The sequence below is a fragment of the Podarcis muralis genome, chromosome 12 (genome assembly GCF_964188315.1).
Source record: "Podarcis muralis chromosome 12, rPodMur119.hap1.1, whole genome shotgun sequence".
In the NCBI taxonomy this organism is placed as follows: Eukaryota; Metazoa; Chordata; class Lepidosauria; order Squamata; family Lacertidae; genus Podarcis; species Podarcis muralis.
The window spans coordinates 4,545,404-4,560,337 of NC_135666.1; the positions used below are offsets into that span (position 1 = coordinate 4,545,404).

General features: G+C 46.0%; 1 protein-coding gene across 3 annotated transcripts; it reads left to right on the forward strand.

Annotated features, from left to right (window-relative positions):
• The first annotated feature begins 168 nt into the window (after positions 1-168).
• CDC25A (cell division cycle 25A) lies at positions 169-14,299 on the forward strand. 3 transcript variants are annotated; one of them, XM_028750133.2, is made up of 15 exons: positions 171-505; positions 1,554-1,636; positions 2,708-2,759; positions 3,262-3,298; positions 4,404-4,505; positions 5,236-5,343; positions 5,950-6,090; positions 7,043-7,120; positions 7,927-8,079; positions 8,905-9,006; positions 9,126-9,188; positions 9,670-9,768; positions 10,723-10,853; positions 11,191-11,302; positions 12,113-14,299. In XM_028750133.2, the coding sequence occupies exons 1-15, from the start codon at positions 345-347 to the stop codon at positions 12,251-12,253; spliced, it is 1,563 nt and encodes a 520-aa protein (XP_028605966.2). In that variant the 5' UTR covers positions 171-344; the 3' UTR covers positions 12,254-14,299. The 3 variants fall into 3 exon arrangements, with proteins under 3 accessions (XP_028605969.2, XP_028605966.2, XP_028605968.2); XM_028750135.2 differs by lacking the exon at positions 171-505 and adding an exon at positions 597-727; XM_028750136.2 differs by lacking the exon at positions 5,236-5,343 and having other exon boundaries at positions 169-505.
• The last annotated feature ends 635 nt before the right edge of the window (positions 14,300-14,934 follow it).

Below are 14,934 nucleotides of genomic sequence, written 5' to 3' on the forward strand. Positions count from 1 at the left end.
TAGCGAGTCCCCTCTTTCCATTGGCCGCTCGCTCCCAGGATGACGAGGGCGGGGAGGGCGGGAAGCAAAGCGAGGCGGGCTGCTGCGTTGCTATTGGCCGCTCGCACTTTTGGCGGGAGGGCGCGAATCGCCGCCGCGCGCGCGAAGTGGGCGTCTCCCGGAGGAAGGGGCGGGGCCTCGCCGCTCTTTCTCCAATGCGCGCGCGCTCTTTCGGTTTGCTCCGCGTTCCAGGCCGAGGCGACGTCGACGGCGAGGCTCATTCCGCCTCACAGCGCTGAGGCGGCAAGAAGCAGGGGGTCTTCGCTGCCGCCGGACTGACTGACTCCCCCCCCCAGCCTCGCCTCATGGAGCCCGGCGGCCTTGCCCCGACGAGGCTCTCTCACCGCCGCCGCCTCCTCCTGCAGGACCAGCCGCGCTGCCCCGCTCCGCAGGGTCGCGGAAGCCTCCCCGAACCCGCCGGCCTCGCTCGCGCCGCCGACCGCCGGAGGAGCCTGGGCTGCGGCGGGTAAGGCAGGCGGCCGACCTCGACTTCGCCGTCTCACGCCTCGCTGTGTGGTGTTTGGGGGGGGGGCCTTTGTCCCGCCAGACGCCGCAGAACTCCAACTCCCGTCATGCTTTGCCGTCGGCCGCGCTCGCTGGGGCTGATGGGAGTTGGAGTTCGGCGACGGCGCACACCTGGCTTTAGAAGCCGCTTCGCCTATCCATCGAGCAGCCTTGGTGGGACTAAGTATATAATCCAAATGGGGGTGTTATAGTATTTATTATTCTTATTGTTATTATTGTTATTGTTATTATTATTTATTATTATTACTTATTATGCCGCGCTCTTCCTCTGAAGCAAGGCAAGGAAGCGTACATGGTTCTCCTCGCCATGTCTCTCTCTTTATTATTTATTATTATTACTTATTATGCCGCGCTCTTCCTCTGAAGCAAGGCAAGGTAGCGTACATGGTTCTCCTCGCCACGTCTCTTATTTTCCCCTTTATCTGCACACACAACAGCCCTGTGAGGCAGGTTAAGCTGAAGAGCGAGCGACTGGCCCAACGTCAGCTTCATAGTTCAGTGGGGAACAACCCTGGCCCAACACTCTTGAGCACTATACCAGTTTGAGCCTCATCCTCCTGTTTTAGAATTGGATAGAATAATAATAATTGGTTATTATTTTGCTGTTTTATTTGCTTCATACGCTAATATTACACCATTTCTCCAGGGAGTTCCAGGTGGCTTCCATACTTCCACTCCCAACTCCCTCCATTTTTTCTCTCAGCCTTTGAGGTAGGTTAGGCTGGCCAAGTGACATGGGCCAGGGTCACCCAGTGAGCTGAGTGAGGATTTGAATGCTAGTATTTCTGGTTTATGATAGCCACTTTGCCACCCTGGTTTTCTTAAGTACGTAACTGATCTCAGCACGGAACCACTTTTATGCAGCATTTTTTATTTATGTGCTTTCATTTGTGTTTATGTAAAGTGGCATTATGTTCCATTTGGTTGCCCTGAGAAGACTTCTTCACAATGATGTGTAATGTAACAGTAATGTATCTGATTATTTGCAGCTCAAGTGAAAATTGTGTACAAACGTCGGAAGAAAAGAATGTCAATCTGCAAAGGACGTCGTCTTCTGAATCTACAGATTCTGGTTTGTTTGCCTTCAGCTGTAATAATAAATTTTATTTATACCCCGCCTTCCCCATCCAAGACCGGGCTCAGGGCGGCTAACAACCAATATTAAAACAAGTTGATTAAAATACAATTTAAAAAATAAGATTAAAATACAACAATAAAACATTAGGATGCAGCTTCTTCACAGGAGGAGAAAGGAAAAAGAGGGGGAGGGAATCAAACTGATTCTAAGCCAAAGGCCAGGTGGAACAACTCTGTCTTACAGGCCCTGCAGAAAGAAATTGGATCCCGCAGGTCCCTGATCTCATGAGACAGAGCGTTCCACCAGGCCGGAGACAGTGTTGAGAAGGCCCTGGCTCTGGTTGAGGCTAATCTAACTTCCTTAGGGCCCGGGACCTCTAGGGTGTTAGTATTTAAGGACCTTAAGGTCCTCCGTGGGACATACCAGGAGAGGCGGTCCCGTAGGTACGAGGGTCCTAGGCCGTGAAGGGCTTTAAAGGTCAAAACCAGCACCTTAAATCTGACCCTGTACTCCACCGGGAGCCAGTGCAGCTGGAAAAGCACTGGGTGAATATGCTCCCATATAATCCAAAACCCACTGGGCTTGACAATAAACTTCTCTGTAGTTTTAGTTGGGAAGTTCAACTGGCATCTGAGCTAGGAGCTTACTTGATTGGTCCAAATGTAACTTTCTTACCCCATATGATTTGGAGGATTGGGACCATGTTGTAAGCCAGCACTCCCAGTTCTTTCCTTGGTTTTCTGGTTTGATTCCACCATAATTTCCCTGAGCCAGGGCAATGATGGCCTACAGATCAGGACTGGAAGCCCAGTTCTAACAGTGATTGATTACCCAGTTGAGAGGTAACATCATTGTTTTTCTGATTGGGAGAAAGGGGAACACTAAGATCCAAGACTTAGTATGAGCAGCCAAACCATAAGATGGCTGTTATATGTGAACAATAAGCTTCAATATGTCAGCAGTCCATTTACGTAATGGGAACAGTACTGACCTAATATCTTTGTCTGCATGTTTTGTCACTTTCTACAAAAATCTGTGCAAGTTGTAAGATTATTTCTTTCACAGGTTGCTGTATGGATTCTCCTACACAGCTCGGCATGAAAAACCTTGATGAAATGTATGTAGAAATACACTGGGTTTTTTGGGGGGTTTGTTTGTTTTTTGCTTGGGGTTTGTATGAAACTGGTTCAGGGCATCCTCAAAGAGTCTGCTTTGGAGCAGCTTGTGTTAAGCAAAAATGCATTTGGAAGGTGTGAGAGTATTGACTGAGTATTTCAGAACCCTGGTACTTCAAATTAGCAACACTGGTGTAAAACGTTCTTGGTTGTAGCTGTGTAGCTAAGGCTGCATGATAGGTTCCCCTCTGTTTCCTGGCACAATGTTTATGGGAATGTCTCATTCTTAGACTTTAGTACTCACTCACCAAGGCACAGAAGAGGGATGTGTATGCACTCTCACACTCAGGAACATGTCACGCTTGCCAGAATGTTGGGTCACTGTCAGTGTGATATTATTTTAGCTAAATGAGTCACTACTAGGTAGTCTATCATTTTAGCTTGGATGTTGAAATTTAACTTGTAAATCTGTGTTAAGGCATGTGCCTTTTTTTGTTCTTGCAGTTTTAGAGTACCCATGCGAAGAATGCACTCCCTCCCGGTAAGTGAAGCTTAGGAAGGAAAACTTCCTTTGTCCCTTTCTCAGCTGAATTTCACACTATGCAGAACTGTCAGATTATGTAAACTTAATGAATAAAGCTTGAAAAGTCTTGCGTGTTGTCTGTCAGGCTCCTGGAAATCTCAGTGTTGACATTAAGGGATTTGAATATCTTACACAGAGCTGGATTCTTAGTATATTTTTGGTTTAATTTTGCACACACCTAATTTAATGACTCATTGATTATTATTATTAATAGTAATTATTATTATTCGTATCCCACCTATCTGACTGGGTTGCCCCAGCCAATATAGCTTCCAGTATATATAAAAACATAATAAAACATTGAACCTTAAAAAGCTACCCTATATAGGGCTGCCTTCAGATGTTTCTTAAATGTTATATAATTACTCATCTTCTTACCTGATGGGAGGGCATTCCACAGGGTGGGCTCCACTACCGAGAAGGCCCTCTGCCTGGTTCCCTGTAGCTTAACTTCTTGCAGTGTGGGAACTGCCTGAAGACCCTCGGAGCTGGACCTCACTGTCCTGACTGAACAATGAGGGTGGAGACGCTCCTTCAGGTATATTGGGCCGAGGCCATTTAGGGCTTTAAAAGTCAGCACCAACACTTTAAATTGTGCTCAGAAACACACTGGGAGCCAATGTAAAATATGTATGTACTCTCTCCCATCCTTAGGCATGATCACCTGAAAAAATTACAGTTTGAAACTCCCAAGTTTGCTTAATATTGTATTGGCACTCACTAGTTTTAAATGAGGCATTTTATGAAACAACAAATGCATAGAAATAGTAATTTATTTTCCCCCCCGTGGAAAAACAAAGCCCTGGAAAATGTTCAATTTTAGAAATCCTCCTTCCCTACATCACTTGCTCTTGTTCCGGGTCCTAGCCAGCTCTGCCCACCTCCCAATTCCAATCCACCCGTGTTCTTTTTCAGCTAGCATGCTGTGGTCCATGGCTACTGTCATTGGCCCAGATTTTATGTTTTTCAATTGAATTGGGTCCTGCTGTTCTGTTGGTTGCTCATCATGACAAAAGAGGAGAGCTGGAACCTGACTCTGCATTTGCTTCTCCCGCCTTTGCAGCAGAGCCTTTTGGGATGCAGTCCTGCTCTGAAGAGGAGCCACTTAGATTTGCTCAGTTGTGATGTCTTCCAGGGATGTGGCCCTGAGGAGAACAAAGAGAATGTAAGTTTATTTCATCAAGTTCCTAATCTGGGGAAGATGGCCATGGCTATGCCCCAAGGGCTGGAACCTCCATATGTGTAAAAGGGTTAGAGTTGTAAATGAGTGTTGCTGCAGGCACTGTGTTCCAGCTTAAGTGCTTTTTGCTGTTGTAAAATCCTAGATGTGAAATACTTGATGGAATGTTATTGGTAGAGCATTTATTTGGATATTTACAGGAGCACTTTCCATGTGATAAGAGTAACTTCAGCCAGTGTGTTGAAAATCATACTGAATTGCTTCAGCCATTTTGCTCCTTCTGTTTCCTTCCTAAAGTTGCTGGAGAAGGGCCCCAATTAGTTTTTGTGTTTGAATCTGATGCTGTTTGTCCCAGGGTGGTGGTAATTTTTCTTTGCACTGATGTATTCATGGAGAATTTAGAGCCTTGATAAGCAGCTGCATGTGGTGCTTCATTTAAATGTGAATAGGCATACATTTTAAGCTTTGCTTAGGTGTTCCACCTGAGATGCATATCTGCTATGGGCTGAACTTAATTTCATTATAGGAAGATGAGTGGGGGCGAAAAAGGCTACAGAAAGACTGGGTGTGGTAGAACAAAAGAGCTGATCAAGATTAGATTTCTCTTGAACGCTGCAGGACTCTAGACCAAAGGCTCTAGAACTGCAGGTTTATTTCCTGGCCTGTTGAGCTCTAATGAATTGGTAAAACGGCTGTCTTGTTCCCTTTCCCTAAGGAACCATTTGAATTCAAAAAGCCAACAAAGCCTGCTTCTCGTACCAGTCTACGTACCTCTTCCCTTGAAGATGAAGGGTTGAGGCAGGAGCCCGCCACAACACTTTTGGTATGTAATACTAGTGTAGTCTCTGTGTTCAGCCTTGAGATAGAGCTTCCTGTCCCAGAATACTGTGGTGCTAATTACTATGCCCAAACCTGAGACCAACTCAGTCAGAAATGGCAGGAGAGCCTCAAAAGGCAGAAATACTGTTAGAAATCAAGATTTGGGAAAAAAACATGCTTCTGCATCAGGTGCCAGATTCTGTGTACGCCTGCAGTTTCTAACAAACTGCATGGAATGAGACAATGTGCTGAAGAGTACAACTTGGAGGTACAAAAACCAAGTGAGTCTTCATTATTTGCATGCCATGAGGACACTGGACAGCCGTCACGGAGCCCTCATGTAATTATTTGGCAAGATCTGATTGTAGGAGGCCACATCTTGCTGCATCTTGGTTTTGCAAGCAGATTAAGCTTATTTTTAGGCAGTTGGGTCTATGCATTTAGTGTATTTGGGTTTACAGAGTTATGATTCTAGATGAGAGCTACCCAAGCAAGCCAGGAGAATGCCCTGTCTCTTTATTCCTCTCCTGATCTTTGCCTCAAAGTGAAGCCATAATCCTATGAGGGAAGACTGAATGAATGTCGACCAATAAAATATCATTTGTTTTAGTTTCATAGTGGAAAAGTTGACAACTATCAAGAAAGCTTCAGTCCAGCATTTCTGAGGCCGCTGTCTCGAGGGGCCTCAGAAACTGAGGAAGATGATGACGATGATGGATTCTTAGAGATAATGGATGGTCCAGATGTCTGCGTAAGTGATGATGAAAACACCTCTGTATTAAATACTTAAAAAACTAAAAGTTCCCCAGCTAGGTGGTTTGTGTTGGGTACAGCAATTTTCATCCTGTCTAAAGATGGCCAGAACCGTAGATACTGCACTTGATAATTGATATAACTAGGCTTTTTCAAATTCCTTGGTTTGCTTTTTTGGGTGAAAACCTGGAGATAAGTGGACTTGAGCAGTAACCTCTCTTGTTTTAGTAATTCATTGGTTGGTTGGGTTTCCAGCAGCTTTCATCAGTAACACATAATTAAACAGAGCTAAAAGGCTCATGCCTTGCTGCATAAATGCAAAAAGTGATGATACCGAATAGCCTACCAGGGGAAGGAAATTCCAAAGATGTTGTTCCACGGGAAAAGCGTATCCTTAGTCAGACCCTTTTTACTGCAGGAGCAGGTGGAACACAGAATAGGGCTTTTGAAGCACATCTGTGGGAAAGCAAACTCAAAATGGGAGGGAGCAATACTGCAAATAGTTTAGGCCAGCGACTTTTGGCCCACCATGTGTTGCTAAGCTTCCACTTACTTCCTCCCTGACCAATGGCCATGCTGACTGCGGATGAAGAGATTTGGAGTCCCAACAACATCAGGGGAATTTCTCACCCCTACCCTGTCTTAGAATTTAAAGATAAATACCAGCACTGACTACTCTAGGAAACAACACTGAAGCCCCATGCACATTTTGCAAGTTTGGTGTGATGTATTCATTGAAATTTGACCCACACAGCAAACTCAACACTCTATTTTGGTCCAGTGGACATTTCTGAGTAGTCTGCAAATGCACTCCACGTATAACTTACGACAATAATTTAATTTAATCTTGATAAGTGGCAAAGTCCCTCCTGTCCAAGAAGAGTCATCATTTCACTTGCTACTAACGGTGTTTTCCCTGCTTAATAACTGACCTTTTAATTTTATTTTAGAATGATGGTGAGATGCCCTCTGACGTGGCCAGCCTTTGGACAGCTCCTCTAGTCATGAAGAAAGGGGAAGATGCCCATGTAAGTTGGTTATTTTAGTCTTCTGAATAGTGCATTTAAAACCCTTTGTTGCTTTCAGTGGAGCTTATTTTCTGATATTCAAGAGGTGTTCGCTTTTAGTGCTGTTTCTCTTGAATACGTTCAAGCATATGACATCTACTCCACAGTTGTCTATCTGTGGCTTTGGAGCTTGTGTTTCTTTGTGTGTGGTTGTGTGTTCTGGCCAAGATGCAAGATGGAAGTAGAGCTCTCTTCCACTTCCATGGCCATGCCAGTCCTTTTGGATTCCACTTGGTGCCTCACCTCGCCAGAGAGATTAACTGTGGCGGGAAACATTGCATTGCTCCTGCAACGGACCTTCAGCATTTTCAGAGTGGGTGGATGAGGTATAAGTAATTACGTGTGCTCGGTTGCTTTTCGTTGATGCCTTTGGCTGCCTGGCAGGGACGCGGGTAGCGCTGTGGGTTAAACCACAGAGCCTAGGATTGCCGATCAGAAGTTCGGTGGTTCGAATCCCCGCAACAGGGTGGGCTCCTGTTGCTCGGTCCCTGCTCCTGCCAACCTAGCAGTTCAAAAGCACGTCAAAATGCAAGTAGATAAATAGGTACCACTCTGGCAGGAAGGTAAACGGCGTTTCTGTTCACTGCTCTGGTTTGCCAGAAGCGGCTTAGTCATCCTGGCCACATCACCTGTACGCTGGCTCCCTCGGCCAATAAAGAGAGATGAGCGCCGCAACCCCAGAGTTTTCTGCAACTGGATCTAATGGTCAGGGGTTCCTTTACCTTTGGCTGCCTGGCAGTCCTAATGCTGCTTTGGTTTTTGTGCAGAATAAGCAGTGCAGGTTGCTGGGCATGGAAAGCGAGCCGTACAGCATGGCCAAAGCTGCCCTGAAGAGAACGGGGCGATCCCCAGAAGAGAACTCTCCCTATTTCATCAAGAGGAAAAGAAACGTCTGCAAGGCATCTTCTGAAGAACTAACGGTTGGTGGCTGAGCACCATACACTGACTGCAGCCTGCTTAATTTGTTTGTGTTCATATTGGACTCTTAACTTCAAGCAAAGCCTGTTTGCCTTTGGTACTGGTTGTGAGAGGTGTGCTGTTGTCTGAAGGGGGTGGGAACCCCTGATCAGCAGGCACTCTTCTAAATCTTGAGGAGGAAAGGGGCTTAATGTGCAGATGGGAACAAATGCAAAGATCCTTAGGGATTTGGTTGCAGAACCAAGCAGGGGCAGGGGTGACTTGGAGGTCTGAGGGAAGGTGCTTAATGTGTTTCTTAAATTTCCAGGATATTTCCTTTTCCTTCTGACTTCCTATCTTTCCATGGAGTTCATTGTATTCCTTTGTGATTCTCTTAGATAAGGCAATACTAATGTTTTGCTTGAGGTTTCCCTTCCTCTAGTTTCAAGTCCTTCCCATCCTTTCTGCTTGTTCTTTCTAGCATACCTTTGGAATCATAGAAAACTGCCACTGCTTCTCCCCGTACCTCCCACACGTTTCACTTTTCCCCTTAACCCAGGGGTTCCAAAGTTCCCTTCTCACCAAACCCACCCCTTCAGAGGAACTGGTCTCCCAAGAGCCTCCTTCTGCACTTCATTCCTCTTTTTCTCAACGCAGGCTTTCAACACATTCTCCTCCACCCTTTCTTCCTAACTCCCTTTACACTCTTCATCCGTGAGGTTCTGCAAACCTTTCTAGCTGATCAGCATAGGCAAAAGCAGTTGTGGAAAGGATGCTTCCGTTGCTGCAAGCTTTACATGAACTTGGTCTTCCATCATCTCACATCTGCTTCCCCCTTGTTTCTTTAGAGCCTGGTGCTGATTGACCCAAACTCATTGTTCGAAAACTCAACAGAAATAGAGAGCATTTTGGACAACGACGCAAGGGATCTTATTGGAGATTTTTCAAAGGTAATGCTGGTGACCTTTCCTCTTTTGCCATTCTGTGGCTTGTGTGGGACAAGTGCAGGCCGCTCATGTGTTCTGCTGTTTTCCTCACTCTGAACCAGGCCTCCGTTTTGTCACCTTAGGGTTACCTTTTCCATACTGTAGACGGGAAGCATCAAGATCTGAAGTATATTGACCCAGAAATGGTAAGCGGCACAGGCTCTTCTCACAAAAAGAAATGTTTGCTTCACATGGATTGCAAACTTACTGTATTTTTTGCTCTATAACTCACTTTTTCCCTCCTAAAAAGTAAGGGGAAATGTGTGTGCGCCTTATGGAGCGAATGCAGGCTGCGCAGCTATCCCAGAAGCCAGAACAGCAAGAGGGATTGCTGCTTTCACTGTGCAGCGATCCCTCTTGCTGTTCTGGCTTCTGAGATTCAGAATATTTTTTTCCTTGTTTTCCTCCTCCAAAAACTAGGTGCGTCTTGTGGTCTGGTGCGTCTTATAGAGTGAAAAATACGGTAGTTTGTCTGCAGGCCACCTGTGGAGTCCAAAGAAGGCAGAGGGGTGGGGTATTTATCTAGGCAGCTAGACTGTTCTGCTAGTTAAAACAAAACAAGTATGTTTTTAAAGTAATGGGGCAACGTCCCCGAGGTCTAACGCTTGACCTTTTCCTCCCCTCCAGATTGTTGACGTGTTGAATGGCAAGTTTTCAAACTTCATTAAGGAGTGCGTGATAATTGACTGTCGATACCCCTATGAATATGAAGGAGGCCACATCAAGGTATGGGGGGAAGTTGAGAGGCACCTGCTCAAGACTGGCATCCTGATTAATCTGGGCATAAGCAGAAAACATTAGAGTGAATCCCAAAGCTAGGCATGTCCCAAATACTAGGCATTGTCACTTCTGACTAAGTTTCAACTTGTGCTGGTCACTTTCACGGTATCCCGAAAAACACTCACTTCAAAGGTAAGTGTTTTTAGGCCTCCTTTGCCAGGGAAAGACCCCCTTGGCTGATTTTCCTAAAACAGGGGAGGAAGGTGTCTTTATGGCAGGGCAGGGGAGAGAGATCAAGTCAGGGAACAGAAGATGTACAGTCTTACCTTGGAAGTTGAACAGAATCCGTTCCAGAAGTTTGTTCGACTTCCGAAATGTTTGACTTCCAAAGCGTGGCTTCTGAGCCAATCGGAAGCCATGGAAGCCCCGTCGGACGTTCAGCTTCCAAAAGAATGTTTTGCTTTCTGGTGGGAGGCTGAACAAAAAGTAACTGCTTTTATACAGAGCCATTGTAGTGACGTCTGAGAGGATGCAGTGATGCTGGAGAAAACTGAATAGCATATTACGAAGCATCTGTTTGGTGTCCTCTGCTTCCAGACGTCCTATTTATAACTTGGGCTAGGGAGGGGAAGATGGGCCACATTAGATTTGATGAAGTGAAGGGCCGTAAGGGCTGACCAAAGTTGTTGACCTTTTTTTAGGATTGGAGTTGTTGAGGAAATAAACTGCCACAGGGGCCAGATTAAAGCATCCAGCAGGCCAGATTGGGCCCTTGAACCGGACTTTGGAGACTTTGGACATGCCTGCCCTTTTCATCTTCTAAAACTAAGTTATCGTGGCAGATCTCGAGTGACTATGGATACTGTTTTAATGCAGTGTTTGGGGCAACAGGTCCTGTTGGGTGCTGTGCAAAACCCGCAGTCGACCTGCCTTCTCTCACCAGTGTCTCCTCCTTCTCAGGGTGCTGTAAACCTTCACATGGAAGAGGACGTGGAGGACTTTTTGCTGAAGAAGCCCATCGTGTCATCGGACGGCAAACGAGTCATCATCATTTTCCACTGCGAGTTCTCTTCAGAGCGGGCCCCGCGGATGTGAGTACACGAATGCTCCCCTTTGCATAGGTTGGGAACTTTGAGGACTTGTGGTGTTACGTGCAGACGTGATTGGATGGGCAGTAGTTTATACTTAATAGTGGAATACGGTAGGTGAGAATTGATAGCCCAAGAAGATCATGAGACTAGGCAGGTACAGGAATGGAAGGGTTTAAGGAGCAGCCCTGGTGAATTCCTGTGTGCTCCAAGCGTTTCTTTAATAATTGTCTTTCATACAGCATTTTGATGCTTGGCGTCACAATCCCCCTCCTGTTAGAAATGACATCCACGTATATCACTTATGGAGGGTTTTGAGGCTCTTTCCCATCTGTTACAGGTGCCGATTTGTGAGGGAGAGAGACCGACTTGGCAACAGCTACCCCACTCTGCATTATCCTGAACTGTATGTTCTAAAGGGGGGGTACAAGGAATTCTTCTTAAAATGCAAAGTAAGTGTCATTTTACTCAGCTTCCGTTTCTGAGAGCCAGTGTGGTGTAGTGGTTAAGAGTGGTAGATTCATAATCTGGTGAACCAGGTTCGCGTCTCTGCTCCTCCACATGCAGCTGCTGGGTGACCTTGGGCCAGTCACACTTCTTTGAAATCTCTCAGCCCCACTCATCTCACAGAGTGTTTGTTGTGGGGGAGGAAGGGAAAGGAAAATGTTAGCTGCTTTGAGACTCCTTAAAGGGAGTGAAAGGCGGGATATCAAATCCAAACTCTTCCTCCTCTTTCTCCTCCTCCTCCTCCTCTTCTTCTTCTTCTTCTTCTTCTTCTTCTTCTTCTTCTCTTCCTTGTGTCTTTATTGCATGAGTACCGTGACCTTCCTTCCTGAAGCTCAAGGTGCTGTAGATGGTTTCTCTCTCTGTCCACAAAACATTGTTGTGTGTGAGAGGGAGTGACTGTCCCCAAACCCCAGACAATTCACTTAATGGCTAGGTGGGAATTTAACAACCTAGCTGTTCTAGCTGTTGCTGTGTGCAGGTGTTCTTTGTGTAGGGTGAAAGGCAGTTCTGTGCTAGGAAAACCAGAGATATGAACTCTATATAAAATATAGAGTGCTTCTTGATTTCCCTCCTCCTGTGTCAACCTAGGTAGAAAGGAAAAGTGATGGCTTTTTTAGATGACAGAAATGGATTCTAAGTCGGACTTCAGCACCCTGAAGATCAGTGCAGAATACATTTATACAAGGGCTGTCAATGAATCACAAGTGGCCCCAGAGATTTTATGGGTCTTGCATAATCCCCTTTTTCCCTTTCAGAGCTACTGTGAGCCCCAAGCCTATCGCCCGATGCACCACGAAGACTTCAAGGAAGACCTGCGCAAATGCCGCACGAAGAGCAGGACCTGGGCTGGTGAGAAGAGCAAAAGGGAACACTACAGTCGCCTGAAGAAGCTCTGAGAGCCCCAAGAAGGGCAGCCAGATTTAGCCCGCCTGCCTGCCCTGTGGGTGAAAGCGGGGACACGTTAACTTCTCCATGTGCCTCGCAGGAATTGTTCACTCCTTGCATGGGCTTTGCTTCACTGTCTACTGAATCACTTCTTACAAGACCAAGCGGAGTCCATGGACTGCCGTATTGCAGGCATGAACCCTTCAAGCGTTTGCGTTCTGTCCAGGGTTTCTCCGTATGCTTCTGAAGACAATCCATTTAAACAGTGTGTATACGGGAATCAGGGTAGCATACAACTGCCGAGCGGAGTGTCGATCATGAGATTTTAAAGTCGATTTTTAAAATTGTGCCTTTTTATGTTAGTACAGACAGATGAAGCTAATTTACCTGTGACTGGGTTTCCCGGGTTGTGTCATGGCCCTAATTTTGTACAAGGGGCAATGAGCAGGGAGGGTTTTTTTGAGACCTGACCCCACCCTCTGAGCCGCAGCTCTGATCTTGCCAGCATTTTCTTACCACACAGGAGTACATGTGGCGGAGGGGTGTTGGAAGTATTTTCGTGGAACGTGCATTTGCTTCCTGTAATGAAGTATTTATCTGCTGCCAAAGAGGAAGCTGTTTTATCATGTTCTAACTTATTCTTGGACCTTGTCGTCCCCTTAAACTTAGTTGCTTTTTAATGCGCAGGTGTGACATTTTACATGTGCGGCGCCTGGGGTGACCCTGGTGCCAAAACAGCCTGTCAGTGTTCAAATGCAAACTGCCGTCCCTGCATATATACAATCACACTCCCTGTGATTGTGGCATACTTCTAGGGCAGCCTCAACCTCATGCCCTCCAGATATTTTGGGCGGCAGTTCAGGCTGGGACAGGTGACTGTTACAGTTCAGAACATCTGGTGGGCATCAGGTGGGCACAAGCTGCAATAGAAGGTAAATCTGGCCTGGGTAGATCATGCTGTGTGCTTCTCCTTCCTCCAACTGTCCCCAACAGAGGTTTGCTAACCCTTTTTAAAGAATTTGGCTCCCAAGTCACTCCCTCATGCCTTATTGGAAGGGTGCTGGGAGGTAGGATGGCAGCGAGTCTTTATCTGCCCAGTGAGGAATCGATGGCTTTCCTCTTTTAAGTGTGTAAGTGACACGGCTGTTTGAGGAGTGTTGGCCAAAACAAATTCCGACCTGCTTTAAATTGCTCTAGTTACCAGTGTAAACCCGGGGGGCAGAAGGAGCTGGAGTACCTCAGAGACTATGTTGTGCCTGTCCAGAAAGTATTACAAGCCAGCTTACTTCTAAGCTTTTGGTGTTTTTTTAGGAGGAATTAGTATTGCAAGCTATACATTTCCGTAATTGTGTTTTGGTCTTTGAAACAAGCCTTCAAATATTATAAGAAATCAGTCAGTGGCTAAACTCAACCATGAGGCTGGGACGTTTTCTGCTTCATATTTGTGCAGATGTTTGGTTTTTGGCGATGTTGTTCCATATGCTCAAACTCTTTGAGCTGTGATGCAATTCCGTGTCTGCATCAGATCTAAAATACCACCCCTAGTTTGTTTGCTCTGCTGTTACTTGGCCTCTGTGCAGGTGATCAGCAGGTACCTCCAAACCGGGGTGAGATTAGAAGGCTCACTTCAATGCAAGCCAGTCCTCCCATTCACTGGTGAGGAAGGCTGCAGTCTTCAATAAGAGGTGGTTCTTGAACGGGGTGAATTGCCGTAGCGGAAGTCCAGGCTTTTGCCCTTTCTGCGACAGGGACCAGCGGTCTGCCAGACCATTCTACTGTTTCCTTGCTGGCTGCTTCCTGTGAATATTTATTCCACCTCCCCAAAGCACACTTCCTGGTATTTGGAGATGTATTGTTTGTTCAAGTTGCTGTTTGTCTTTTTAATTTGACATTTGCACATAATTCATTCAAGGGTAGGAAAAACAGTGTGCTTTTTAATGTATTGTGAGTTATTTGAAGGGCGACGGGGACATTTTAAACGACACTGGTCCTAATAAGGGCCTTGGCTGAAACCACCTGCTTCTGTGGCCTCGGGAAATAAAATGCCCAATACACAAGGTCTGTTTCTTTTGCCTTTTGAGCAGCTGGTACTAGATATGGTCTAACAAGAAAGGCCTGTCAAAAACACCTGATCGTACAAAATCTGCATAACGTTTTGGTGGGATTAAATCACAACTTTATTTACATCTTCCTGAAGAGCAGTGGCTTGCTTTGCATTCCCCTGGGCTCAGTTGAAGAGTTTTAAGTAAATTGTTTTCTGATTTGCATGTGGATTTAGGAGGGGCTGGTGGGTGGTAGAAGGCGAAGGCCCTACTTTGGGTTTGCTGGAGCACGTTGTGCAAACTTCAGCTTGTCGGTACATTGAACCTTCTCCTTTTAACGATTTGTCTTTCCATCCCATGTGTGTCTAATTTTGCTGATGGAGATGATTGGGCTAGTGAGGGGGTAGATGCCAGGGGAAACAAGTCCAGGGCTAAACTCCTGCTGAGATCTTGTTCAGTAAGCCTTGACTGGTCCTTATTAGGTCCTTATTGATCCTCTTAGGCAGGATCTTTTAGAGGGAGTCCCTCCCAGGTGGGGACTTGCATGCTTTTGCTGCGATTGGGCTCAGGCCACTGTGCTCTGAAGTGGCTTATTGAAGGTTTGTGGGTAGTGCTAAATACCACAGTTCCATCAGCTCATATGAAATCTG